We start from the raw sequence: 27,975 nt of genomic DNA on the forward strand, positions 1-27,975 counted from the left end.
CTCACAGTTCTTCATGGCAGGGGAGGCCTCAGGAAACATAATCATGACAGAAAGGGAAGAGGCATGCCTTACATGGCAATAGATAAGAGAGAGCAGCAAGAGCAGGAAAACTGCCTTATAAAACCATCAGATCTCATGAGAACTCACTATCACAAGAACCGCATGGGTGAAACTGCCCCCAGGCCCATCACTTCCCCCCTGGTTTCTCCCTCGACACGTGACAGTTATGAGGATTACAATTTGAGATGAGATTTGGGTGGGGACACAGAGCCAAACCATATCATAGAGCAACTGCAAGTCTCACATGTTGTTAGAAGAAATGTAAAATGATACGATCACTTTGGAAAAATCATTCTGCAGTTTCTTATAAATTTAAATGTATACTTGTCATAGATATTTACCCTTGAGCACTGAAAACATGGGTCCACACACACACTTGCCTGTGAATGTTCATAGCAGTTCTTTTCATAATAGCCAAAAAACTGGAAACAATTCAAATGCCTATCCATAGGTAATGAAAAAGAAATTGTGGTTTGTTCATTTAATAGAATACTACTCTGCAATAACAATTGTATGAATTTTTATACACAAAATAAGACGCTTGATTCTCAAAAAATTATGCTGAGCAAAAGAAATTGGGTATTGTGTAATTCACCAGCATATGAAATTTAAGAGGCAGAACTAATCTAGAGTTGTAGAAAGCAGATCAGTGATTTCTTGGGGCCAAAAGTAAGAGAAAACTGTGAAAGGACAGAAGAGAACATCCTGAGGTGTTGAAAATATTCTATGATCATGATACTGATTACACATGTGTATATAGTTTTCAAGATTCACAGAAGTGTTTATTTAAAATATGTACATATTATTGTATGTAAATTTCATATAAATGAAATTAAGTGAAAAATACTTTTACAAATAAGACAGGCAATCCTAGGAGGGAGACACATGGACAACTGGGATAGGATGAGCAGCAAAGGACATAAAATATTACAAGGACATTGAAGTACTAAGTTGGGGACCAACTGAATCCTTGGGACCCTTCCAGCTGCTGTAAATGACTTTTTTCCCCAGAGCTTCCCATACAGACAGCTGCCCTACCCAGTTTGCCTTAAAGGCACTGAGCATCTTCTCTTGTATCAATCCCCTCAAGAATTTTGCATTTCTTCATTGCTTCCCCTCACATAAAGTGAAGATCTGCTCATCCACTTATTTTTATAAATAAAGTTTTATTGGAACACAGCCACACTCCCTTGGTTATGCATCGTCTGTGACTACTTTCACGCTACAATAGCAGATTTGAGTATTTGCAACAGGATTGTGTGACCTGTAAAACCTAAAATAGTTATTATCCGGCCCTTGACAGAAAAACTTGCTGATTCTTGGCATAAAGCTACACTTTCTCCCTGGCTCTCAAGCTCTCCCATTCTCTTGCCTACCTCTCTTAACCCTTCTTCATATTATATTTATACTTTCTATTTAAATTTATTCCCCACTCCTGCCTTATTTGGTTCCAGATCTAATTACGAGGATTGTCTTCTTGCCTCTATCCTTGCTAATTCTTCTTTCATGTTGGCATCTGTTTTCATAACTTAAAATGACTTACTTTTGTCTTTCCAAATCCTATACCTAATTGAATTTCTGTTTCTAAGTCAACTCTTGACTGTTTCAATTCTCTCTGAACAATTCTTGAATGAATGCATGTCTTACAGTTAAGTCATTGGTTACTCTCTCATTGGGTTGCTTTTACCTACAATTAGATCAGAAGCTACGTGAGAGAATATTTCTTTTCTTTATGCTCCTATAGCCTCCTTTCCCACTCCCACCTCCAATGTTTGGGGCAATGTGTCAAATGTCTTTAATTTGTCCATGTCTTTCCATCTCTCCTCCCACAGTCCTAAGTCCTTGTCTTCTGCTTGGACTATTGGACTATTATCTTAATTGATCTCTCTGCTCCATTCTTACCCCTCTTTTCTCTGTTCTCACAGCAGTTAGTGTGATATTTTTAAAAAGTAAATCATATTTTACTCTACTCCTTAAAATGTTCCCATGACTTCCCTTTGCACTTACAATAAAATCTGACTCTTGCTTACCCTGCCACCTCCACCTTCTGCCTCTTCCCCTACTCACTGTGCTTTACCCAACCAAGCCCTTTCCTAGCCCACAGCCTTTGTGGTGGTGGCTCTTTTTCCCAGAATCTTCTTCTTCCAGCTCTTTCTATGGCTTCTCAGCCTTCACTGTGCCCAGACCACTCTAAAGTCTGATGCTTTCCCTGAAAAAGGAATACCTTCTATCAAGTAACCTTATTTCTCTCTTTCTAGGGGCCTGGCACAATGGAAGCTTTTCCATGATTGTGTATGTTTTAATGGCTTATTGGCTGTCTCCTTACACCAGTTAATAACCAACATGAGGACAGAGAGGTTTTCTGTCTTGTTTGCTAGCGTAGCCCCAGCACCTAGCATGGGATCTGGCTCATTGAAGACAATAAGTAATTGTTGAATAAGTGAACAAGTGAAAATATAGTAGGAAAATAATAAATAATCAGTATCTTTTCTTGTGTTTCCATGGCGTTTTTTATCCTAATGGAGTTCTTCTTTAACCTACTTTTTGCAGGTACTTCTATTGTGACTGTAAAAGCTTTTGCCCCTGACTCAATACAGGACAGCATGAAATATTCAATTTTTAGTGGAAATGAAGATGGAGTTCTTTCCCTGTGCTCTAACTCAGGTAATCCTTCTCTACCCTGTAATAGCTTTATTTTCTGTTCCATTTAGTGTTATTTCTGCAAAACTTGCAAAGGAGAAATTGTTAGAGCTAAACAGATTAAAAAGCAAGCAAGAAAGAATTTTTAAAGCTGGTCTATGATAAATTATGGGAAATCAAGAACTCTTTATTTATTTAATTAATTTATCTATTTATATTCACTAAGAAGTGTATTCTTAATATTTCCAAATTAGACAGTGCCTGTCCTCCCCTTAAAACTTTTGAAGATAAATTCGTTTCCATTTACAATTTACCCATCTATTTGGGATAATTGGAGATATAGTACTGAGATCATTGACACTGAGTCTGAATTCAAAATAAGCATACATGTCTAGCCGTAAGGAATTTTCGTCAGATTCTTGTAATTTGCCACTGAATGTCAACAATGCAACAAAAGAAAGGACAGCTGGTAAGGTTTCTATACAGCAGTAAAGAAATTACTTCCAAATACAGCATGTATCAAATTTAGCTTCAATACAACCATTACTGTTTTAAATGAATACCAATTGTTTATTTAAAACATACTTTTTTTTTTCGCTAACAGCTCTGTAGTAGATACACTCTACTGCTTTGTTGTCAGACTTCAGAGAAGACTGTTTCTAATAATGTCTATGTTGCCATACAAGTGCCTTATTTAATCTATACTACTTGCACCTGGGAAGAATTGAGAGTGGGTAATTCCTTAGGCAAATGTCCTGTCATCCAGGGTGGTGTTATGACCTTTTGGTCCACATAGCCTTTGGTCAGCAACCTTTCTGTGGTAGCCTGCTAGAAGTCTTGATCTCGTCATCCCATCGTTGCATTAAAGGATGGGTTAGGAAGCCTGTTCACAAAAGGGTCATTTGTGAACATTATCAAGTCTTAATTTTCTTTTTAAAAAAAATAGTGAAAGTGAAGTGAAAAAAAGTGAAAAAATGAAGTGAAAAAAATAACTTGAATGAGGAAGGGTTAGAATTCAAACTTCCATTAGTTTTAGACAATACACCTGGTCATCCTATGAAAATAGATTGTATTTTTACCTCCAAATAAAAGCTCCATGCTTCATCCCCTTGAGCAGGCATCATTTGATTTGTCAAGGTCACACACCTGCCTGGTATTTGATCACATTTGATCAGCCACCTGCAGTCCAGGTGTCTGAGGGTTCAGAGAAAGAAGCCCAGATCAAAATGCTTAGGAAGAATGAAGAGTAGCAGAGCTGGCATATTTTCCCAGGCTAGCCAGATCCTCTGCTGCTGCACTCTAACATGGCCTGGACCTGGTCTTATTTCTTCTACCGTCCATCATTAAAATGAAGATAAAATCTTCTTAGGGTCAGTCCAAAGAGGTCATTCACAGGAACATCTTTATTTTTTGATTAGGTAATTTATTTACGTTGCATTTTAAAATTTTATTGTGATATTTGCCAGATGGTATGTTGAAATGTGGAAGACTACTTAATGGACAATAGTAAAATAAAAATTCACACACGTGATGGTAGTCCCCCCTTATCCATAGTTTCCCTTTCTCCAGGCTCAGTTACCTGTGGTCAACCATGGCCCAAAAATATAAATGGGAAGCTCCAGAAATAAACAATTTATACGTTTTACATTTCTTACTATTCTGAGTAGTGTGATGAAATCTCACATTATCCTACTCCGACCCACCCAGAAGTAAATCCTCCTTTTGTCCAGGGTCTCCACACTGTACGTGCTCCCTGTCTACTACTCAGTAGCTGTCTCAATTCTCAGTTTCACTGTCGCCTATTGCAGTATTTATGTTGATGTCACTCTTAGGTAACTTAATAATGGCCCCAAAGCACAAGCGTAGTATTCTGGCAATTTGGATACGCCAAAAAGAAGCAGAAAAGTGTTTTTGATTTTTCCGGGGGAGGGGAAGTGAAAAGTAAAACTTCTTGATTTAACAAAAAAAGAGAAAAGATTGTATACTGAGGTTGCTAAGATCTACACTACTGTAGATAATGAATATTGTACCTGTGAAATTGTAAAGAAAGAAAAAGAAATTTGTGCTAGTTTTGTTATGGCACCTCACAATGCAAAAGTCATGGCCACGGTGCATGGTAAATACTTAGTTAAGCAGGGGAAAAGCATTAAATTTGTGGGTGGAAGACCTGAATAGAAAACATGTTTAATTTGACAGTAACATGTTGCACCAGAAAGCATTGAGCCCTCAATGGAGACTTCAGCAAGGAATCCCCTGAAATCAGTGACCCTAAGCCATTTACTTCAAGTAAGAGATGGTTACACAGATTTGGAAACAGGTTTGGACTGAAAAACACAAAAACTACTGGGGAGGCTGCATCTGTCAACAAAAAAGTTGCTGCCACATTTCTGAAAAACTTGAAGTCAGTAAGGAGAAAGGAAGCCATCCAAAGCAAATCTTTAATTGCAATAAAACTAGGCTTTTCAGGAAGAAGATGCCCAATAGTACCTCCATTCATAAAAGCACAAAGGAAGCAAAAAGGTGTAAAACATGGAAGGACAGATGAACTCTGGTACTGTGCAGCAACACTGAAGGACATACGATAAAATCAAGTGTAGCACACGAAGTAAAGAACCCACATGCTCTCTAAAACAAAACAATTATCTGCCTGTGTTCTGGTAACATAATAAGAAAGCATGGGTGACACACATCTTGTTTATTGAATGATTCTATCAGTCCTTCATCCCAGAAGTGAAAAAAAAAAATAACATGAATGAGGAGGGGTTAGAATTCAAACTTCCATTAGTTTTAGACAATGCACCTGGTCATCCTATGAAAATAGATTGTATTTTTACCTCCAAATAAAAGCTCTGTGCTTCATCCCCTTGAGCAGGCATCATTTGGTTTGTCAAGGTCACACACCTGCCTGGTATTTGATCACATTTGATCAGCCATTAATTGAGGCAGACCATAATCTGGACATAATGTAATGCTGGAAATCATTCATTGTTGCTGATGCAGTAACATTAATCAAAGCTGCAATGCATGAATTAAAACCAGAAACTGTAAATGCCTGCTGGAAGAACTTCTAGAGTGAAGTCATGAATGATTTTAATGGCTTCCTGGGGATTGATGGAAAAGTTAGGAAAATAATTCACACAGCAAGACAAGTTGTTGGAGAAGGGTTTGCTGACATGTTTGATGAAGCAGTAGAATGTATTGAAGGCCATTGTGAAGTGTTAATAAATGAGGAAGAACTTTTTGAGTCATCTACAGAGAAAGGGAAGATGAAGAAACTAAAGTAGAACCAACAACGTAGAATTACTGAAATTTGCTCAAGTGTTTCAAATCAAATAGATATGAAAAGATAAAATTATAGAATACAATGCTCAGATAAACTACAGCATTGAAGTCACCCATATGTTCATAGAAGGATTATAACCTCTGTACCAACACTTTGATTAAGAAGTAGCAAGCTTTTATTACAATGATTTCCAAAAGGTTTTGGCAAAAAAATATGCAAATCTCGAGGACTCCCTACCATCAACATCATCTGCTCTTGACATCCAACCATCGACATCATCGTGGCTCAGTGATCCAGGAAAACTTGAAGCAGATGATGATCTTTCTCCTGACATACCGTCAGAAGTTCAATAGTAGCCTACTGCCATGTCACAATGCCCTCGTCATTCGCCTCCCTTTCCCTTATCATGTGGGCATATTGTCATCTCACATCATCACAAGAAGAAGAAGGATGAATACAGTATAATACAATATTTTGCAAGAGAGATCACATTCTCATAACTTTTATTACAGTATATTACAATTGTTCAATTTCATTATTAGTCGTTGTTAATCTCTTACTGTGCCTAATTTAGAAATTAAACTTTGTCATAGATATGCATGTACAGAAAAAGGCATAGTATATATAGGGTTTGGCACCATCCAAGTTTCAAACATTCACTGGGGTTCTTAGAATACAGCTGTCACAGGGAAGGGGGAACTACTACTGTACTAGAACTTTGGAAAGCCTCTTGTGTGCCCCTTCCTTTTTATATCTCCTTTTTCCTGTTTTTTTTTTTTTTTTTTCCTTTGGTTGTTGTTCAGAAATATGTGTACATTGTGGAATGGCTAAATTGAGCCAGTTAACATACACATCACTTCATGTCTGTCTTCTTTTATTACAGAAATAATTAGTAACTTGAATTTGTATTGATCATTGGCTTCTTTATTCTCATAAAGAAAGACAGGTTCTCTCTATATTGCCCAGGCTGGCCTCAAACTTCTGAACTCAAGCAATCCTCCTGCCTTGCCCTCCTGAAGTTCTGGGATTATAGGCATGAGCAACTGCACCCAACTAATCACTGACTTTTTTTGTTATAATTTTTCCACTGCGTTTGAATTTCTAAACAACATGTCTTTTACTTTTACCTTAACTGAAGCATGATAATAGAATCATGCTATGTACTATGCTATGACTTAATTTCTTTGCTCAACATTTTTACTATGACTTATAGTGCATAAGCCCTTCCATGTTAAAGAGGAATAGCAAAGAATGAAACGTACCGGCTTGCATATCTCTTGTTAGATTTAGCTTAAGTACTTCGTACTTTTTCTTACTACGGTAGATGAAAAAAAAATGCTTTTCCTGACAGTGCTGGTGTATATATTTCAAACTGACTTTTCTCTTTTGATTTTGTATCTAGCAAATTTGCAAACTAGAGACTGACATTTTTCTTTATATTTGACACATACAATCATAACTGAAAATGATCACTTTCCCCTGTTGGAAGTTATATAGTTATTTCTCTTACTTCAGTGGCTAGCCTAGTTATTTTAACATATATAAAGTCCAACATTAATCAATATTCTCTTCTTGAGTAATACAAGAGATTTGCAATTATTGATCTCCAAGTACTCTTATTTCGATTTGCCTGCTTTTTTGACCACAATTTTAGTTCTTTCAAATTAGGCATTATCAGTATTTTTCAGTTGATTTAGCTGCCTCCTTGCCGATGTCTCTGCTAACCATTCTTTCTTACATCTCAGCTTTTCTTCTAGTATTTATTTTTTTTTTGCTTGAACTATCTCCTTTAGTGAGGATTTGTATAGTAAGCTCTCTCAGATTTTAGGTAGCCAAAAAATATAGTTATTTAACCCTTGCTTTTAAAATAGCTTTTATTGGTCTTGTAATTAATTCTAGTTTCACAGTTATTTTTTCTTATCATAGTAAGATATTATTCTACTGTTTTCTGGCATCCCATTGTTGCATTAAGAAGCCAGCTGTTGATCTAAATGCCATTCATTAGTATCTTTTGTTGGAACTCCAATTAGACAAATGTTGGGCTATATGACTCCTACATCTATTTTTTATATTTTTTCATCTGTCTTTCTCTTCATTCTAGGGAATTGTATTTTTCATTTCCCAAAGTTCTGTTGGGTTCTTTTTCAACTCTTCTTTGTCTTTGAAAAATAGCTTTTTGTTTCTTGCTCATATTTCCAAGGTTTTTAAAAAATGTATTTAAACATATGTAATGATTCTGTGTCCAACAATTCCCGCAACTGAAGTCTTTGAAGGTTTGGTTCTGTTGTCTATGGGTTTGCTTGCTGTCACTTATGGTTCCTTGTTTCTCTATGATTTTTGTGCTTGTGGACTATGAGCTACTCATTATCCTTGAAAGCCCTTTGAGGATTCTTTGAAGCCTCAGCTGAATATGTGCCCTTAAAAGAGGATTTGCTTTCTTTTCTGCAATTTACCTGGAGAATCATCTGGGAGAAGCTAGTTTAAATTTAATTACTAAGAGTTTTAAAAATATATGTAACTATGATAGTATAGCTACCATTAAGTCAGGCTTAAACTAATACCTAGGATTTTATTTTGTCTCCCTTTCAATCAGCACCACGGTTAAAAAACAAAGTCAAGATTCTGTGTATCAGATGAAGGAGGATCATCTGCTTTGGATGATTCTGGATCATGGAGCTGTGATGATATCAACAGTTGGATGTCAGAAGCAGACAATGTCAGTGGTTGGGGATCTTGATAGTTGGTGATTTTTTGGCCAAAGCCTTTTGGAAGAACAGTGTAATTAGAAATTGTAGTCTCTTTCTTTTTAACTCATCACTGTTGCTATAGATTATAATTCTTCTGAGATCACATGAGTGACTTTGATGCTGCATTCCATCTGAGGATTATATTCATAACCTTGTCCTTTAATATCTACCCAATTTGAAACACTTCAGCACATTTCAGTGATGTCCACGTTGCTAATTCTGCTTCAGTTTCAGTGTTGTTTCTTTTTTCCAGTAATGGCCACTGATTTGGAATATATGTAGCCTTTAAGTTTCCAGCTTTATGGTGGTTTTTCCTATTAGCCCTTTCACCTTTTGTGGGTTCTCACCTTATTTTCCACACTCCATGCAACTATCAGAAATAAATATTAAGACAGAAGGTTGTGGTAAAAATCTTTGGAACAAAAATGAGCTATTAATGCTTGCTAACCTCTCAGAGTTTCTATCTTCATTTCTGTTTTGTCCTCTATAGAATCCTTACAACTGTACCAACTCAATAATGCATTTTAATACATACATGTACATGTCTATGCATGTATATGCATCATATATATAATTTATCAAGCATTTTAGTTGTTTTTATCATGATGATTGGTCAAGTATATAGTTTGCCATACTGCTGTCAAGAAAGCTTTTTTAAAACTTTAATTATGATATTAAATGCATCTCTTATGCTACCTTTGACAGATTATCATTAAAATGATATCTAAAATTGTATCTAATTGTATAAGTTTTCTTAATGTATGTATTTTAAACCATAGACCTTTTAAAATGCAAAACTCATATATATAATAAATCAATAATATTTATCTCTAAGATTATAGTAACAAGAATAAAAGTGTGAGAAAACCATTTTATCAGTAATTAATGTAATAAGTTGTCATTAGAGAGATCTCTGATGAGAACTGTGTTTTCTGTCAATTTGTTCCAGTTTACCCTCTGTTCCATAGTCACAAACCAAGTTGACTCTGTATTTAAACTTCATGCCACTTTAGAGTAAAAACATCTATTTCTCACTGTCTAAGCCAGCAGCAATTTTAGAGCTTGACTAAGGTTTTGTATGTAAATAACAGATGGCAACTTTCATTTTAGTATTTGTTGCAGTGGCACAAAACAAAACTGATCAAACTTTCAATAAAGACATCCTTTTAGTAGGAGAGGGTTTGAAACCTACTGAATAACATAAATATTTATCACATTCTGCTTTGCTTTGTACAGATGCATGTACACAGTATATAATTGATAGAAGTAACCTGATTATGTTATCAAGCATGTAGCATTTGAAGAACCTTGATCTCATTTGGATGTGTATTTCGTATCTTTGCCTAAAGCTATATAATGTATGTATTTTTTAGAAGAAAAATGTTACTACCATGTTGTTCTCAAGTTATTACATAATTGGGACATTCACATATAAGCCAGAACATGAAGTTACTGTTTGCAAGGCTTCTTACTCTAAGGAAGGTGTTACTTTCTGCTCATACCATTAGACAGGGTCCAGTAGTGTTTTCATCTCACTAATGACAGTACATGCTTAATGTCTTTGTGAAAAATACACACGTATGGTCCAAGGAAAAATGTGGGTCTAGTAGGTGTGCCAGTCTTGAATCATCCCACAGCCTGGTTATTGTCTTTTCTACTTACATGACTTTCACAGCATATGCCAGTTATTACCCCAAAAATAAAAACCATTCAAGGAAAGCTTTAGAACTTTAGATCCAGTCCAAGTGCAAAATTCCAATTATCAAAGCCTAAACACAAGCCTTTTGTTAAAAATCCACTTTGATCTCCACTATAATTGGCACACTTTCTACTCAGTGACATGGTTAATTCAGTGTTACATTTCTATTCTATTTTTCCTCTACAAACAGTAATGGAACGTGATAGCCAGGCAAGTGCTCTGCTTGGTGGAGAAGAGACCTGGGTGAGAACTGTGGACCCACCTCAGACTCAGGCTCTGGTGACATTTTGGGGTGTGGGAATCAGCCTTCGTTTCAGGGAGGTTTCTGAAGACCACCTACTTTCATCATATCAAAATGCATCTTAATTATTCTCCAGCTGTCAAAAGTTACAGCTACTCTAAATTTTCTACCACAGGTGTTGGTCACAACAGACTGTGTTTGTAAAGTAATTTGGTTCTAGTACTAAATTGATAACTAAATCTGATGTCAAAAAATGATACCAAGTTTATGAAATTTTAAATTTGGTAGTATAATGACTTAATATCAAAAATGTTTATTTTTTTCTTAGCAGAATATAAGCTATAAAATCTCCCTCAAAACACCTAACAGCAAAAATAGAATATTTGAACAGGATATACCTCCCACTAGAATTCAAGCAGTTACCAGATGGCCTAAAGTTTCTTGGACTAGGTTGTTTATCTGAAGAAGCCGATTCAGATAGAGGAATAAAAACTGCAACTCTCAGACCATATTTCCAGAAACAATACAGATTCTTTAACCAGAGGATCGAACTTCTAGTAGTTTATGGCTATTAAATGTTCTCTTTCTAAATTCAGAGTTCACAGAGATATTAAATCCATATGTGATGATGAGGGGCAGACAAACACGGGTAATATATCATGGAATCTACATGTTACTACAAAGAGACCTTCCAAATATGCATTATGTCACTTGCTCCTCACAGCCACCCTGAGAAGTCATTGTTAACATCCCCTTTTGCAGAAAAGGAGACTCAGCTTTATATCAACTGCATAGTTTATCCAGGTCACAGAATTAGGAGTTGGTGGAGCCAGGTAATTGACCTAAAGTAAATAGCTGGGCCTGGGATTTATGCTGGTTTCAGGTTTCTCTAACTCCAAATTAGTGTTCATTCAGCAACTCTCTATTTGATGAACTTGCTGATGGTGAAAGCCAAGTAAATAAAAATAATACATTGAGTCGGAAATTTTGTTGTAAAATGGAGGAAAAAACAGTAAAAACTAGAGAAGGAAATTAAGTTAAAAGAGTAAGTTTCTTAATTTGGGGGGAGGGGAACTTGAGCATGGCATCACCCTCAAAAATCTGCTTTCCTAACCTGGTTCTGCCTTTTATATGAGGGCATAAAATTATTAGTGTGTGCCTTCTGGAGGTCAGACTCTGAGCTAGACACTGGGGATATGACAGTGCATAAGAGATGGTGTGTGGAGCTTATAAACGAGGAATGATAGGACAAAAACAGTTGAACAAGGTGATGATGCAGCTGCCTGGAAATGCAGAGGCTTTGTAAGAGACTTTTGGGTGTCTGATGGTACAGGGAGGTTGATTTGGAAAAATCCTTGAGGAAGGATAGCCGTAGGGGCCTTTCCGGGCTGATGGAACCACATGCGTGATGACTCTTTAATAAGTATTCAAGGAGCAGATGCATACTACGATCATGGAAGACTTTCATGCGGAACAATGACAGCATCTTTTTTATTATTATTATTAAATTCAGAATGAAAACTGGATTAGGGAGAGAGCAGTTATGTGGCTAATACAGGGGACAAGGTGGGAAGTGCTGGGGGCTTGAAGGAGGACAGTAGCCGTAGGGCCGGAGTGAAGATACGTTTGAAAGGTAGACTTTCCAGACATGGCCAGGGGCTAAATATGGAGAGAGATCCCTCCCAGGTTTTGGTATTTCATAGTTTCTTTTCCTCTATATGTTTGAACCCTGCAAGCATCTGTAAGATCCCAACTCTTTTCACAATGACCCCGGTTGGTGGGAAAGGGAGGCCAGCCAGTGGGTGGCTTTTGCGGGACAGGTGAGCTGTGAGCTGTTAGCACGTGAGGCAAAGAAGCTTTGGGTCATTTTAAGAATACTACAACATCATTTTCTTTTTTTTCCTCCTTGGAAATAAAAATAGGACAACTCACTGTGAAAGAACCCAAGTTTCTTGATTTTGAAGTCAGAAATGAGGTGCAGCTCATCGTTTTAGCTGAAAGTAGCGGGCATAGAGCCTACAGCAAAGTAGCAGTCTTGATACAGGATGTGAATGATAATTCACCATGCTTTGAGCAAAGCATCTACCAAGCATCAGTGTCTGAAGGCCAATTCTACAATGCTAGCGTCATACAGGTAACAGAAATACATATTTGTGTGTGTATGTGTGAATCATGATGAATCAATATACTTTAAAATATCTAAGGCCTATGGTCCAACACATAAATTAAATTTTCAGTGTTTCCTGGGATGTACAAGATTTTATAGATTGGATAAAATCTTAGGATAAAGAAAATCTGCAATTCTTGCACTGTCTCTTCCTCTTTATTTATTCGTTGCTCAGATACTGACATCTACTTTCTCTAGGAGCACTTTTGAGCACTAGAGGTATGCATTTATTAATATAATAGAAGTATGCATTTAGTGTCATGAGTGAAAAGAGGAAACACAGCCTCTTCCTGGAGGAAAAGTGTAAGACTTCACAAAAGAATGATATTTACGCTAAATCTTCAAGGGTGAACAGGGATGTGGACGGATCTGCTGTTTTAAGGACTAGCCCCGTCTCAGTAAAAGTCTGCAAGTCCTGAACAAGCATCCATTCACAGAGCAGTTTTGTTCACACTCTAAAACCCACCTATCCTTGATACTTTCTCTGCCCGCCTCAGGACAGGTGCTTGTTTCATCTTTCCCTTCACTATTGAATTGAGTTTTTGTAGTCATGAAACTGGGAATTAGGAGATCTCCAACCTCCTGTGACTTTGCAAAGGAAATCAGTATAAAATCAACTTCCAGGCAAAGTTAGCCACAGGGATGGCTATTCCTCTGGCCTCTGGAATGTCATGGTTGTGGTCAGGACTTGATGCTTATTACACCCCTTTTCCTCTGGGCTAGGTGGGGTAAGGCATTTACATGGCATGCTAGCACATTTTCTGGACAAGACCTGCAACAGTTCTTTACTGTGCAGACACCTTCACCTTATTATATAAAAAGACCCCATGGTGGCTCACGCCTGTAATCCCAGCACTTTGGGAGGCTGACGCGGGCAGATCACCTGAGGTCAGGAGTTTGAGACCAGTCTGACCAACATGGTGAAACCCCTCCTCTACTAAAAATACAAAAATTAGCCGGGCGTGGTGGCTAATGCCTGTAATCCCAGCTACTTGGGAGGCTGAGGCAGGAGAATTGCTTGATCCCAGGAGGTGGAGGTTGCAGTGAGCCGAGATTACGCAACTGCACTCCACCCTGGGCAACAAACAAGTGAAACTGTCTCAGAAAAAGCAAAGACCCCTTTCTTTTACTTCAGTTCCGGTTTCTGACGCATATGATCCCTGCTGTTGGTGAAAACAAGACCAATAGAGTCTCAGCTGCCTTGGAGTTTTAACTCTGTGTCCCTATGCCCCATCCAGGATATCTGGGATCCACTTGGCTATGACTGCAGATGTATTTTGTATTAGAGCAGTCTGATTGCTCTAGTCACCAGCCTGTTCCGGATGTACTGTGTCTTTACCCTGGTTTCAGCCACGACTGAGATGTTTCAGAAGAAAGTGAGGGCATTCACTTTTCCAGTCTTTATCATCTCTGCCCAGTGATGCTCATCAGTGGGGATGGCACGTGACTCTAGTGCCATCTTGTCACAAGAGTGTTCCCACACTGGGGCCCTGCAGCACTGCACTTCTCTGTCCCACAGTCTAACTGGGATGGAGCTAAATTGCTCAGTGTGAAATAAGTGAAGGCAAAGACCCATATAAAGCCCAGGTGCACTGAGTGAGAGAGAGCCTGACCCACCAGCACTTCAAATTATGGCAGATTTGTAGAAGGCTGAATCAGGGACAGAGAGAATGAACTTTGTTCTTTCCATTTGTCAGTCATTGCATTCCCAGGAAGCTAGCACTACCATTCTGCTGTGTCTTACTCAGAAAATTAGAAATGGAGAGCCTCTGGTGTTCATTCAATTGTGGTGGTTGCTTCCTGGTTTTAGCCCCCACACTGCTCATGCCCTCCTTTAGTTACAGCGCCACAAACTTCTTTTGAGGATCTGACCCTCTGTCAATGCAGTCCTGGTGGGGTTGTCGTCAAGATATTCACCTGCCTCCCACTCCCGCCCCGCCAAAGGTGTTGTGAAGTGCTTCGACTCTCAGTCACACAGACTTTCTTTCCTTAAAATTTGAATCTTGGGTGAAGAGACACCAAGACAGAGACAAATTACAGCCAATTCATCTTGATGACAACTCAAAGAAGCTGTGCTTTACATTCCCCAGAGCCGCTCAGGTTCTTGTATTCACTGGGCGCTGTCTTTCTGATACATTTCTTCCTTGCTGCAGTTAGCCCTAGTTGTGGTATGTTACCAGGACCCTGGAACTGTAGCTGATCGACCACCCAGAGTTATTCTCTGTAGCACTTTTAAATGTACGGCTCCAAGAGACATAGTGGACTTTGATGCTGACCAGTTTCTCTTCTTGGTGATCCCAAAGGAAACTGCATATTGCAGCCTTTCTGTCCCAAGCGCTGTCCCCTGATGAGCTCCTGGATACTGCACTTGGGTCATTCAGGGTTGCCTGAGAACTCTGGCAGCAATGTGAAGGATAAATTGAGAGGGTAGGAAATTAGAGTGAAAAACCAATAGGAAATCTATTCGTATAGTAGCCCAGGAGAGAGATGACAGGGAACATGAGCTAAGACTGAGGCTCAGGGGCATAGAGAATATAAAAAAGTAAAAAGTAATTAATTAATTTATCAACTTTTTCTAAAAGAAGATATAGAATCCACAGGCATAATTGGTTTACTGATTAAAGTTTATTGCAGAATGATGGAGAATGATGTAAAACTTCTGTTTTATCCTGAACACTACTTTGATAACTCATCAAATACATGACCAGGATCTACATTTGTTAGCACTAAATCTAGGCTTTGTTTCACTTATGTAATGATCCCTTTAAAATGAAACTTTAGGGCCTGGCACAGTGGCTCACACCAGTAATCCCAGCACTTTGGGAGGCCAATGCAGGTGGATCACTTGAGCCCAGGAGTTTGAGACCAGCCTGGGCAAAATGGGAAAACTCCATTTCCACACACACACACACAAATACAAAAATTAGCTGGGCATGGTGGTGCACGCCTATAGTCCCAGCTAGTTGGGAGGCTAAAATGGGAGGATGACTTAAGCCCAGCAGGCTGAGGCTGCAAAGTGAGCCATGATCAAGTCACTGCACACCAGCCTGAGTGACAGAGCCAGACTCTATCTCAAAAATAGTAAAATAAAATAAAACTTTAAATATAATATTTTTAAAATTCACACCTGGCCAATTTTATAGGTAATTTTTCTTTTCTTTTTTTTTTTTTTTTTTGAGATAGAGTCTTGCTCTGTCACCAGGCTGGAGTGCAGTGGCACAATCTCAGGTCACTGAAACCTCTGCCACCCGGGTTCAATTGATTCTCTTGGCCTCAGCCTCCCGAGTAGCTGGGATTGGAAGCTACACACACCCAGCTAATTTTTATATTTTTAGTAGAGATGTGGTTTCACCATGTTGGCCAAGATGGTCTCCATCTCTTGACCTATGATCTTCCTGCCTCAGCCTCCCAAAGTGCTGGGATTACAGATGTGAGCCACCATGTCCAGCCTTTATAGGTAATTCTTTAAGCAGAAAAAAAGAGTAAATAAAAAAAAATCACTCATTATGTGGAGATTTCCCTTAACAATTTTTTCCTTTTCTGGTGCTGGCATGAATTCATATACACTATTGAAACGCTCCTATTCAAGCGACTTAGATGTTTTTAACAAATATTTCTTCCTATCGCACAAAATTATAGATCAAAAACATGTACCATTTCTACTGAGAGCTATTTGGAAATTCTTTGGATGAAGACTTTCCCCATCACTCAGTTTATCATAAAGTTAAATGTAAGCTTCAGTTGTTTATTGGTATTCCCTTTAATCATTGTTTTAAAAATGTGTTTGACAATCTGTGATTCCTTCTTAATGCATGTCTCTGAAAAACAGACTGAACCCATGTTGCAGAATAAATCTTATCTAATGAAACAGTCGGTTCCTCACAGGTTTTTGCTACCGACCTGGACAGTGGTTTGAACGGCCTAATTGAGTATTCTATTCTCTCTGGCAACCAAGAAGAAGCATTCCAGATTGATGCACTGAGTGGTGTGATAACAACAAAGGCGATTCTAGATTACGAGCTCACCAGCTTCTACAGGTTGGTCCAGGGTTCAGATCCATTGGCTCCACTTTTTCTGCCTGCTTACTGACAATATTGTTGCTTTGTTCATAACTTCCTGTTATGTAAGCTCAGTTGTGCAATTTGTTTTCCCTTTGATCCAACTTGTGATCACTCTTTTTGATATAAAAAATAGTCTCATCAATTATTTGTATTTGGAAAACATGATTAAAGTAGCAAAACTTTAAGGTCCCTTCTAGTTCTAAAATTTTGTGAATTTGTGATGCTATTAAGCACTAAATGGGTGACATTAAAAAGATAATGTTTGTGAGTTGCCTAATGAACTAGAGAGCCCTCTGCAAGTGTTTGTTGTTATTGTTTTATAAAAACAGTGAAGAATGAAGGATACTTTGCTTTTTAATTCTTTATTCTTGCATGTGAAAGTACAACGCTGTCTTCAAGGTCCTGTTGCAGTTCTGTGTTCTCATAGAAATGATCTTTTTAAAAGCTATATATATATATATATATATATATTTTTTTTTTTTTTTTGCAATGGAGTCTCACTCTGTCGCCCAGGCTGGACAATCTCAGTTCACTGCAGCCTCCACCTCCCGGATTCAAGTGATTCTCCTGCCTCAGCCTCCCAAGTAGCTGGGATTAAAGGTGCCTGCCACCACACCTGGCTAATTTTTGTATTTTTAGCAGAGATGGGGTTTGACCATTTTGGCCAGGCTGGTCTCAAACTCCTGACCTCAAGTGATCCACTTGTCTCAGCCTCCCAAAGCGCTGGGATTACAGGTGTGAGCCACTGGGCCCAGTTAGCAAAAGACTCTTAAGAAATCTAAAATATCCATGAGTGGGGACTGCTTAAAGAATTAGCAAAACCCTGGAATGGAATACCATGGAATACCATGGAGTGGATTTTACAAAAGAAAGAGACAAAACTCTATGTACTGATGAGATATGTGACTAAGTGAAGGCAGTAACGATACCCACTATGGTGCATATCTAGCCTGCCTGATATGAGTAAAAACACACTTGCATACTTAGGATGCTTCTGGAAGAAAACATAAAAAATTGTTCATCTTATTTGTCTCTGGATAAGCAGTCAGGCAGCCTGTGGTCCAAGAGAGGCTTAGCTCTTTTATTGAACATTTTAGTATGCTTTAGATCGATGTCGTATTTTTGTGTTTTTCCAAAAGGCCTTGCCCATACTGTATTCTATTCAATCCTCACAACCACCTTATAAAGATGTTAAGGTGAGCACTTTCTTATTTGCTGATAAAGCAACAGAAATACAGTGGCTTGCTTAGGGTTACAGGATAATTTAAGGCTCGAACTTGAACTTGCACTTAAGTGTTCTGCTTCTAAGGCACACTCTTTCCACTGGAGAGCTGCAGAGCAGACGTCCTATTTAAAGAAAACACAGATACAGTATACCAAAGACAAGGAGTGTCAGTATTCTTCTACGCCAGACTACTTCTATGTTTTGTGAAAAAATTACAGTATATGCATGTGGTTAAGCAATGAGACCTGATTAAAGTGGAATATCTTACTGGGTAGATTGGATTAGTTACCCTCTGGAAAACCTCCCAATGCCAAACGTTTAAATGTTTAGTTTTTTTGTTTAATATACTTCAAAAGTGTTTTAAAAAGTTTAAGACTTTGCCCTGTATTAACCACTATAAATTTTAAAATAATATTTTAGCACAGTGGCTATGGTATTTACTGTTTAAATATATTAAAACATATTCCCTGCTACATTGTTTCTCTAGTAATTGTTTAAGCACGAAACTTTCCTCCTCCATGCATGACTGTAGATAAATCTCAGTCTAGCTGAGTAATTATAAATTCAGGAATTATTAAAGGTCAGCTGTGTTCTAAGAACTAAGGATTTTCTGATTTTAAGGACTTTCTGTTGCAGTGTTCTTCTTAATGGAAACTAATTAACAATTAAATCTAATTTCTTTCAACTTTTTCCTATTTGCGTCATGGTTTCTATGTTCACATTAAATTGGTCCCAATATTAAAAAGTGCCTCTCTCCCATCCCCATGAAGAATTTAACTCTAGGCTTGGAGAAGCAAGAACTGAGAGAAGTTGAACCCCCTACACACTGCCACAGATACACACAGGTAACCACACACACACACACACACACACACACACACACACGAGTCTCCAGCATCACCAAGGCAAGGAAATATTTTAAACCTCCTGACTCTCTGGGCTCTCCCCACACCTACCCACAACCCCTGCTGTGGCGTGGCTTCTATCCTTTAGGGCTTTTCTTGGTATTTAAGGCAATAAGAAGTAGAGGATGATTTTCCCCTAGTCTGCTACACCGTCAGTGAATGTTTTGGAAATGGTCTCATTTAGCTTTCAGCTTTTACTTTTGAAGTATTGCTACTTTGTCTGATTGAGAAAAATATCCCAATTACAGCCCTTTGTTTTAAAATACATAACATTTCCTCAAAAAAAAAAACAGAGCTACCATACAAGCCAGCAATCCCACTCCTAGGTATATACCTGCCAAAAAGAAATCACAGTATCGACAAGATATATCTGCACTGCCATATTTATTGCAGTAATATTCACAATCGCCAAGATTTGGAAGCAACCTAAGTGTCCATCAACAGGTGAATGGATAAAGAAAATGGGATACATAGACACAATGGAGTACTATTCAGCCATTAAAAAGGAATGAGATCCAGTCATTTGCAACAACATGGATGAAACTGGAAGTCATGATGTTAAGTGAAATAAGCCAGGTGCAGAAAGACAAACATCACATGTTCTCACTTATTTGTGGGAGCTAAAAATTACAATTGAACTCATGCATATCGAGAGTAGAAGATGGTTACTAGAGTCTGGGAAGTGTCAGTGAGGATTAGGGGTAAGAGGGGATGGTTAAAGGGTACAAAATATAGTTAAAATGAATGAATAAGACCTAGTATTTTCCGGTACAAAAGGGTGACTGTAGTCAAAAATTTAATTATACATTTAAAAATAACAAAAAGAATATAACTAAAGATATTCTGGATTGTTTGTAACACAAAGGACAAATGCTTGAGGTGATGGACACCCCATTTAATTAGTGATGCATTTCTAAAAATAATAATAATAAATTAAAATATAAAATAAAAAAGGAGACAGTCACGATTCTACTAACTATGAATATATTAAATAATTTTTAGTTCTCATATTAAGCAACATATAAAAAATTCAGAGGAAATATGATGACAAATTATAAAATAGGCATTAATTTCTGTTTGATATTTGTGAATATATAAAATGCTACTTATCAAGCATGAAAATGGGCACACAAAGACAAGTGTAAATTTCCTTGTTCTCAAGGAGTTTGAAAATCGAGTCCTAGTAAAATATGTGGCAGAAGGCACATTAATAATCACAATAGTTGCCATTTATGGAACTCCTGCTTTATTTACATTTATTAACTAATTGAATTCTTATAGTAGACATGATTTATAAAATAAATATATTGAAACTCAGAGAGGTAAAGTGGTTTGGCCAAGAATACTAAGCTAGTACGTGATGGAACATGATTCTAGCTGATGTGAATGATTGCAGGGCTTATTTTATGATGTGAATGAATCTTAAAAGTACATGCATGTACATTTACGAAACAAATAAATATTCAAGGCAAGCAGTTATTTCCAGGAGTAATGATAAACTCAGTGTATTCTTCATTGAATGCTCATTATGACTGTGGGAGAAAGCAATTTTACAGGTAACATAGGAAATGGGCTGAGATGTTAATTATTTTTTTCAAAATACGCAACTCACGAAAAGCAAAGCTGGGATTAGAATCCCAGTCTACTGATGCCCTGAGGAAAAGGGAACGAAAAGCATTTGGGGCCAAAGGAATGAAGAAAGGCACGGATATGTGCAAGTGGTTGGTATGTTTGGAAGTAGCAAGTAGTACAGCACATCAGAGAAGCCACTAAGTGTGGGGTAATAAAAGAGGCAGCAGACAAGTTCTGAAAGACCTTCCATGTTATGTAATGGAAACTATACATTGTTCTGTGACCTACATACAATTATAAGCAGTTGAATGAATGTTTGTGTCTTTATTTTTAAAGACATCTGATAATGGATACACTGCAAGACAGAGAACTAGCATAAACCAACAAGCTGAGCTAGGCTGCAGCAATGAAAAGTCTGTTACATGGATGACGCAGTGGAGACGGAAGGAAGGGACATACTAAAATGTTGATTTGAATATGGAATCCATAGGAACTCGACCAGTTGAATTTATTGAACAAGAAAAGAGAGGGAACGGTGCTGAAATTTCTACTTAGGAAAGGAAGGGAAAGGAATAAATGGAGATTATGATTGTTTATTCTGGGCATTTTGAGTTGCAAGGACCAGTACAAGGACAAAAGTGAAGCTACCCTTTAGGCAATTGAAAATAATAATCCGTAGCTCAGGATAGGTGTCTTTGCTTAAGATATAGATTTGAGATTCATCCAGGGAAGATGTGTAAAATGGAATTACCTCGGGAGAATATGTAAAATGAGAACTGAGGAGTGGTGACTTATCACCACCTCAGGAATAGGCAGAGAATTAGGAACTGCAAAATATATTTAGGTAAAAGAAAGACCCAGGAAAAGATGATGTCATGGAGACCAAGGGGAGAGGTTGGACTGAATGAAAGGAGAAGACTTTGAAATATGTTTGCATTAGAATCTCTAAAAATACAGTCATCTCTCAGTATCCATGGGGTATTTGTTGTGAGACTCTCCACTGCATCTCTCCCACTTCCCCATACCAAAATCCATGGATGCTCAAATTTCTTATATAAAATGGTGTAGTATTTGCATATTACCTATGCAAGACTCTCATATGGTTTATTTTTATTTATTTATTTTTAATTGTTTTAATTTCAAATTTTAGTTTAGATACAGAGACACATGTGTAGGTTTGTTACATGGGTATTCTGCACCATCTAGTGAGCATAGTACTCAATAGGGAATTTTTCAACGCACCCTGCCTCCCTCTCTCCCCCTCAGCAGTCCACATTGTCTATTATTCCCAGGTTTATGTCCATGTGTGCTCAATGTTTAGCTCTCATTTGTAAACAAGAGATATTTTGCTTTTTTGTTTTTGTGTCAGTTTGTTTAGGATTATAGCCTCCAGCTCCATCCATGTTTCTGCAAAAGACATGATTTCTATGATCTCTTTTTTTATGGCTGCATAGTATTCCATGCTCTCTCTCCCTCTCTCTCTCTCTCTCTCTCTCTCTCTCTCTCTATATATATATATATATATATATACACATATATACACACACACACATATTCCATGCTCTCTCTATATATCTATCTAGATGATAGACAGACAGACAGATAGATAGATAGATAGATAGATAGATAGATAGATAGAGAGAGAGAGTCCATCTTTTTGCTATTGTGAATAGTGTGGTGATAAACATACGAGTGCATGTGTCTTTTTGCTGTAATGATATATCTTCCTTTGAGAATATGCCCAGCAATACTTTGTGGTAAGTTCTTTGAGAAATCTCCAAAGCTGCTTTTCACAGTGGCTGAACTATTTTACATTTCCAACAATGTATTAGTGTTCCCTTTTCTTCACAACTTCACCAGCAACTGTTGTTTTTTGCCTTTTTAATAATAGCCATTCTAGGCTGCATGCATTGGCTCACTCCTGTAATCCCAGCACTTTGGGAGACCGAGGCAGGCAGATCATGAGGTCAGAAGTTACAGACCACCCTTCCCATCTCTACTAAAAATACAAAGATTAGCCAGGTGTGGTGGTGGGTGCCTGTAATCCCACCTACTCAGGAGGCTGAGGCAGGAGAATTGCCTGAACCCAGGAGGCGGAGGTTGCAGTGAGTCGAGACTGTGCCATTGCACACCAGCCTGGGCAACAGAGCAAGACTCAGTCTCAAAAATTAAAAAAATAATAATAATAGCCATTCTAACTGATATCTCATTATGTTTTGATTCATATTTCTCTGATGATTAGTGATGATGAGCATTTTTTCATGTTTGTTGGCTGCTTGTATGTCTTTCTAGGAAAAGTGTCTTTTCATGTTTTTTGCCTATTTTTTAATGGGATTATTTGGGTTTTGCTAGTTGATTTAAGTTCCTTGTAGATGCTGGATATTAGACCTTTTCCAGATGAATAGTTAGTGAATATTTTCTGTCATTCTGTAGGTTGTCTGTTTACTCTGTTGATAATTTCTTTTATTGTGCAGAAGCTCTTTAGTTTAATTAGACCCCATTTGTCAATTTTTGTTTTTTGTTACAATTGCTTTTGAAGACTTAGCCAAAAATTTCTTGCCAGGGCCAATTTCAAGAAGGGTATTTCCTAGGTTTTCTTCTAGGATTTCTATAGCTTAAGGTGTTATATTGGAATCTTCAATTCATCTTCAGTTAATTTTTGGATATGGTAAAAGGTAAGGATCTAGTTTCATTCTTCTGCATATGATTAGCCAGTTATCCTGGCACCATTTACTCAATAGGGAGTGCTTTCCCCGTTGCTCATTTTTGCTGGCTTTGTTAAGATTGAATGGTTGTAGGTGTGTGGTTCTATTTCCAAGTTTTCTATTCTGTTCCATTGGTCAGTGTGTTTGCATTTATACCAGTACTATGCTATTTTGATTACTGTAGCCTTATATAGTTTGAAGTCAGGTAATATGATGCCACCAGCTTTGTTCTTTTTGCTTAGGATTCCTTTGGCTATTTGGGCTCTTTTATGGTACCATGTGAATTTTAGAATTTTTTTTTTCTAATTATGTGAAGAATGATGTTGGTAGTTTGATAGGAATAGCATTGAGTCTATAAACTGCTTTGGGCAGTATGGCCATTGTAATGATATTGATTCTTCCAATCTATGAGCATGGAATGTTTTTTCATTTATTTGTCTCATCTCTGATTTCTTTGTAAATGTTTTGTTATTCTCATTATAGAAATATTTTACCTCCTAGGTTACCTGCATTTCTATATATTCCCAGGTATTTCTTTCTCTTTGTGGCTGTTGTAAGTTGTATTGTGTTCTTGATTTGACTTTCATTCTGGTTGTTATTGGTGTATAGACATGCTGCTGATTTTTGTACATTGATTTTGTATCCTGAAAACTTGCTAAATTCATTTATCAGTCTTAGTCAACATTTGTTAGAGTCTTTAGGCTTTCTAAGTTTAGAATCATATTGTCAATGAAGAGAGATAGTTTGACTTCTTTTCTGTTTGGATGCCTTTTATTTTTTTGTCTTTCCTGATTGCTCTGGCTAGGACTTCCACTACTATGTTGAATAGGAGTGGTGAGAGTAAGCATCTTTGTCTTGTTCCAGTTCTCGAAGGGAATGGTTTTGGGTGTTTATTATGATGTTGGCTGTGAGATTATCAAAAATTGCTCTTATTTTGAAGTATGTTCCTTCATTTATTATTTTGATGAGGGTTTTTTATCATGAAGGAATGTTGAATTTTTTCAAAAGATTTTTCTGCATCAGTTGAAATGATCATATGGTTTTTGCTTTTAATTATGTTTTTGTGGTAAATCACATTTATTGATTTATGTATGTATGTTGAACAAACCTTGCATCCCAGGAATAGAGTCTACTTGATCATAGTGGATTAGCTTTTTGATGGGCTGCTGGATTTTACTTGCTACTATTTTGTTGAAGATATTTGCATCTATGTTCATCAGAGATATTGGCCTGAAGTTTCTTTCTTTGTCATGTCATTGCCAGATTTTGGTATTAGGCTGATACTGGTTTCATACAATGAATTAAAGAGAAGTTCCTGCTCCTCAGTTTTTTAGGGATCGTTTCAGTACAATTTGTACCAGTTTTTCTTTATATATCTGGTAGAATTTGGCTGTGAATCTCTCTGGTCCAGGGCTTTTTTTGTTGGTAGGTTTTCTATTACTGATTCAATTTCAGAGCTTGATACTTGTCTCTTCAGGGTTTCAGTCTCTTCCTGATTCAATCTTGGGATGTCAATCTGTGGGAAGTTAGAATACCCAATCATATGTAATAATATCCACAGGCTCAAAGTAAAAGGGTGGAGAAAGATATACCACCCAAATGGAAAACAAAAAAGAAGCTATTCTTATATCAGATAAAACAGACTTTAAACTGATAAAAACTAAGAAAGACAATGAAAAGTATTACATAATGATAGAGGTTATACTCCAACAAGATGTAACTTTCCCAAATATGTTTGCACACAACATTGGAGCACCCAGATACATAAAACAAGTTCTCCCAATGAGGAAGTACTTCTAGGAATTTATCCATTCCTCTAGATTTTCCAATTTGTGTGATTAAAGTTGTTCATAGTATTCTCTTAAGATCTTTTGTATTCCTGTGGGATTGACTGTAATGTCATTTTTGTCATTCCTGATTGTACTTATTCAGATCTTCTTTTTTCTTTGTTAATCCAGCTAGTGGTCTGTTTTCTTCGTTAATCTAGCTAGTGGTCTATCAAACTTGTTTACATTCAAAGTCCTGGTTTCATTGATTTTTTGTGCATATTTTTGTATCTCAATTTTATTATGTTCTTCTGATTTTAGTTATTACTTTTCTTCTGCTAGCTTTGGGCTTGGTTCATTCTTTTTTTCTAGTCCTCTCAGGTGCAAAGTCACATTGTTAATTTGAGATCTTTCTAACTTCTTGATGAAGGTGTTTAGAGCCATAAGCTTTCCTCTTAACACTGCTTTACCTACATCTCAGGTATTTTAGTAAGTTCTGTCTATTTTCTTTAATTTCAAAGAATTTTTTTACTTCTGCTTTAATTTTGATGTTCACCCAGAAGTTATTTAGAAGCGAGTTAATTTCCATATATTTTTGTAGTTTTGAGAGATCTTGATATTTATTTCCTTCTTATTGCACTGTGGTCTGAGTGTACTTGTTTTGATTTCAATTGTTTTGAATTTATTGAGATGTGCTTTATGACAGCCTGTGGTCAATCTTAGAATATATTCCATGTGCAGATGAGAAGAATGTATATTCTGTGGTTGCTGGGTGGAATGTTCCATGAATGTCTATTAAATCCAACTGGTGATGTATCAAGTTTAAATCTAGAGTTTCTTTGTTGGTTTTCTGCCTTGATGATCTGTCTAACACTGTCAGTTGGGTTGAGGTCTCATACTACAATTGTGTGGTTATCTAAGCCTTTTTATAGGCCAAGAAGAACTTGTTTTATCTAAACTTTTATCTAATCTGGGTGCTCCAATGTTGGGTACATATATATTTAGGGTAGTTAAGTCTTCTTATTGAATTGTACTCTCTATCATTGTGTAATGCCCTTCATTATCTTTCTTATTTTTTATTGGTTTAAAATACATTTCATCTAAGAATAATAAGTCCTGATCTTTTTTGTTTTCCATTGGCATGGTATGTCTTTCTCTATCCCTTTACTTTGAGTCTCTGACTGTCATTACATGTGATATGGGTCTCTGGAAGACAACAGATGGTTGGTCTTGTCTTTTAATCCAGCTTGTCACTCTATGTCTTTTAAGTGGGGCATTTATCCCATTGACATTCAAGGTTAGTATTGATAAGTGTGGCTTTGATTCTGTCATCATGTTGTTATGTAGACTTGATTGTATAGTTGCTTTATAGGACCTGTTAGCTATGTGTTTACATGTGTCTTTTTGGTAGCAGGTGCCATTCTGTTGATTTTATGTTTAGCACTCCCTTAAGGACCTCTTGCTCATCTAGCTGAAACAAGTTCCCTCAGCATTTGCTTGCCTAAGAAGGATTTCATTTTTCCTTCCCTTATAAAGCTTTTTGTCTGAGTTCATTTGAAGAACTGTTTTTGGAGCTCTGAAATTCTCTCCTTAGCTTGGTCTATTCTGCTGTTAATATTTATAATTATATTATGAAATTCTTGTGGTAAGAGCTCCAGAAGCTCAATTTGATTATATCTTAAAATGGCTATTTTGTCTTTCAGCTCTTGCATCATTTTACTGGATTTCTTGGACTGGGTTTCAACTTTCTCCTGAATCTTATATACTTCACATCATCTCTAGATTACTTATACCTAATGCAATGTAAATGCTATGTAAATCGTTGTTATACTGTATTTTTATTTTGTATCTTTTTATTATTGTATTTTTCAGTTTCCATCCACAGTTGGTTAAATCTGTGGATGTAGAACCTGCAGATATAGAAAGCCAATTATTACTTACCTTAAGAGGTTTGTGAGAAATAACCTGATTCCAAATTGTTTTCTAACAACTATTATAGTTGTATTATAGTTGTTGGCTAATTAATATAAATCTGTTAATAATATATGAATTAATATAAATCTACTGATATTATAGTTGTAGGTTAATTAATATAAATCTGTTAAGTTCATTTAAAACTTAAGTCAATACATTGATTTTCATTAATAAAAATACTCTACAGATTAAATGAACAAATACAATTTCCTATACCCAGTATGTATTACAAACACCACAAGTTTTAGGAGATGAAACAACTATTGTCTTAGAGAGTTTCTCCAACCTTTAAAGAAGAGAACTATAATTCATGATAGTAAAAAAGTGTTGTATGTATAGATTTAAACTTAAAAAAATCAAACTTTTATCTAATTTGGCTAGTGTCCCAACAGTGCTTTATGTTCATTTTCATGCAATTATTCTCTATCCTTGTATCTTTCTATTTATAAACAAAGGTCAAAGTACTGGCATAGCAGTTTTAGTATTCAAAGTTCATATGGCAGGATTATTTTCTCTGAAGACTTCTCAATGAATGTCATTGTGATGTGAAATTTCTTTTCATTTCAACCAAGGCTGAGTAAGCACGTTGAGGTTAATAATGTTTATGTCCACAACTGGAAGGAAACCTTTGATTATTAGGAGGTTCTTGATAATGTTTTCCAGAGGAGATTCACAAAAGTGATGAATGGATTAAGGAGTGAGTGGAGACAATTATGATAGACAGCTTTCCTTTTTCAGCAGTATTATGTTGAAAGGAAGAAATGCCATATGATGGTAACTGAGTGGGATTCAGTCTTGAGAGTAAAATATGTTTTAGGATTGGCTTGATTGAGCCTGTTTAGGCAGAAAAGAAGAATTCAATAGATACATAAAGATTCAAGATTTTGATCTAAGTATATTTTTGTAATTTGATTTTTTACTATTATCAAA

At 36.8% G+C, this 27,975-nt stretch overlaps 1 protein-coding gene across 1 annotated transcript in view; it reads left to right on the forward strand.

Annotated features, from left to right (window-relative positions):
- Positions 1-27,975, forward strand: part of DCHS2 (dachsous cadherin-related 2) — a 270,255-nt gene that overhangs the window by 225,669 nt on the left and 16,611 nt on the right. Inside the window, exons 14-16 of the mRNA XM_021666706.2 lie at positions 2,611-2,724; positions 12,593-12,804; positions 16,723-16,874. Coding sequence (XP_021522381.2) covers positions 2,611-2,724; positions 12,593-12,804; positions 16,723-16,874 — 478 coding nt within the window. The remainder of the gene's footprint in view (positions 1-2,610; positions 2,725-12,592; positions 12,805-16,722; positions 16,875-27,975) is intronic.

The sequence above is a fragment of the Aotus nancymaae genome, unplaced genomic scaffold (assembly GCF_030222135.1).
Source record: "Aotus nancymaae isolate 86718 unplaced genomic scaffold, 86718_ANA_hifiasm-v0.15.2.pri h1tg000033l, whole genome shotgun sequence".
Classification (NCBI taxonomy): Eukaryota; Metazoa; Chordata; class Mammalia; order Primates; family Aotidae; genus Aotus; species Aotus nancymaae.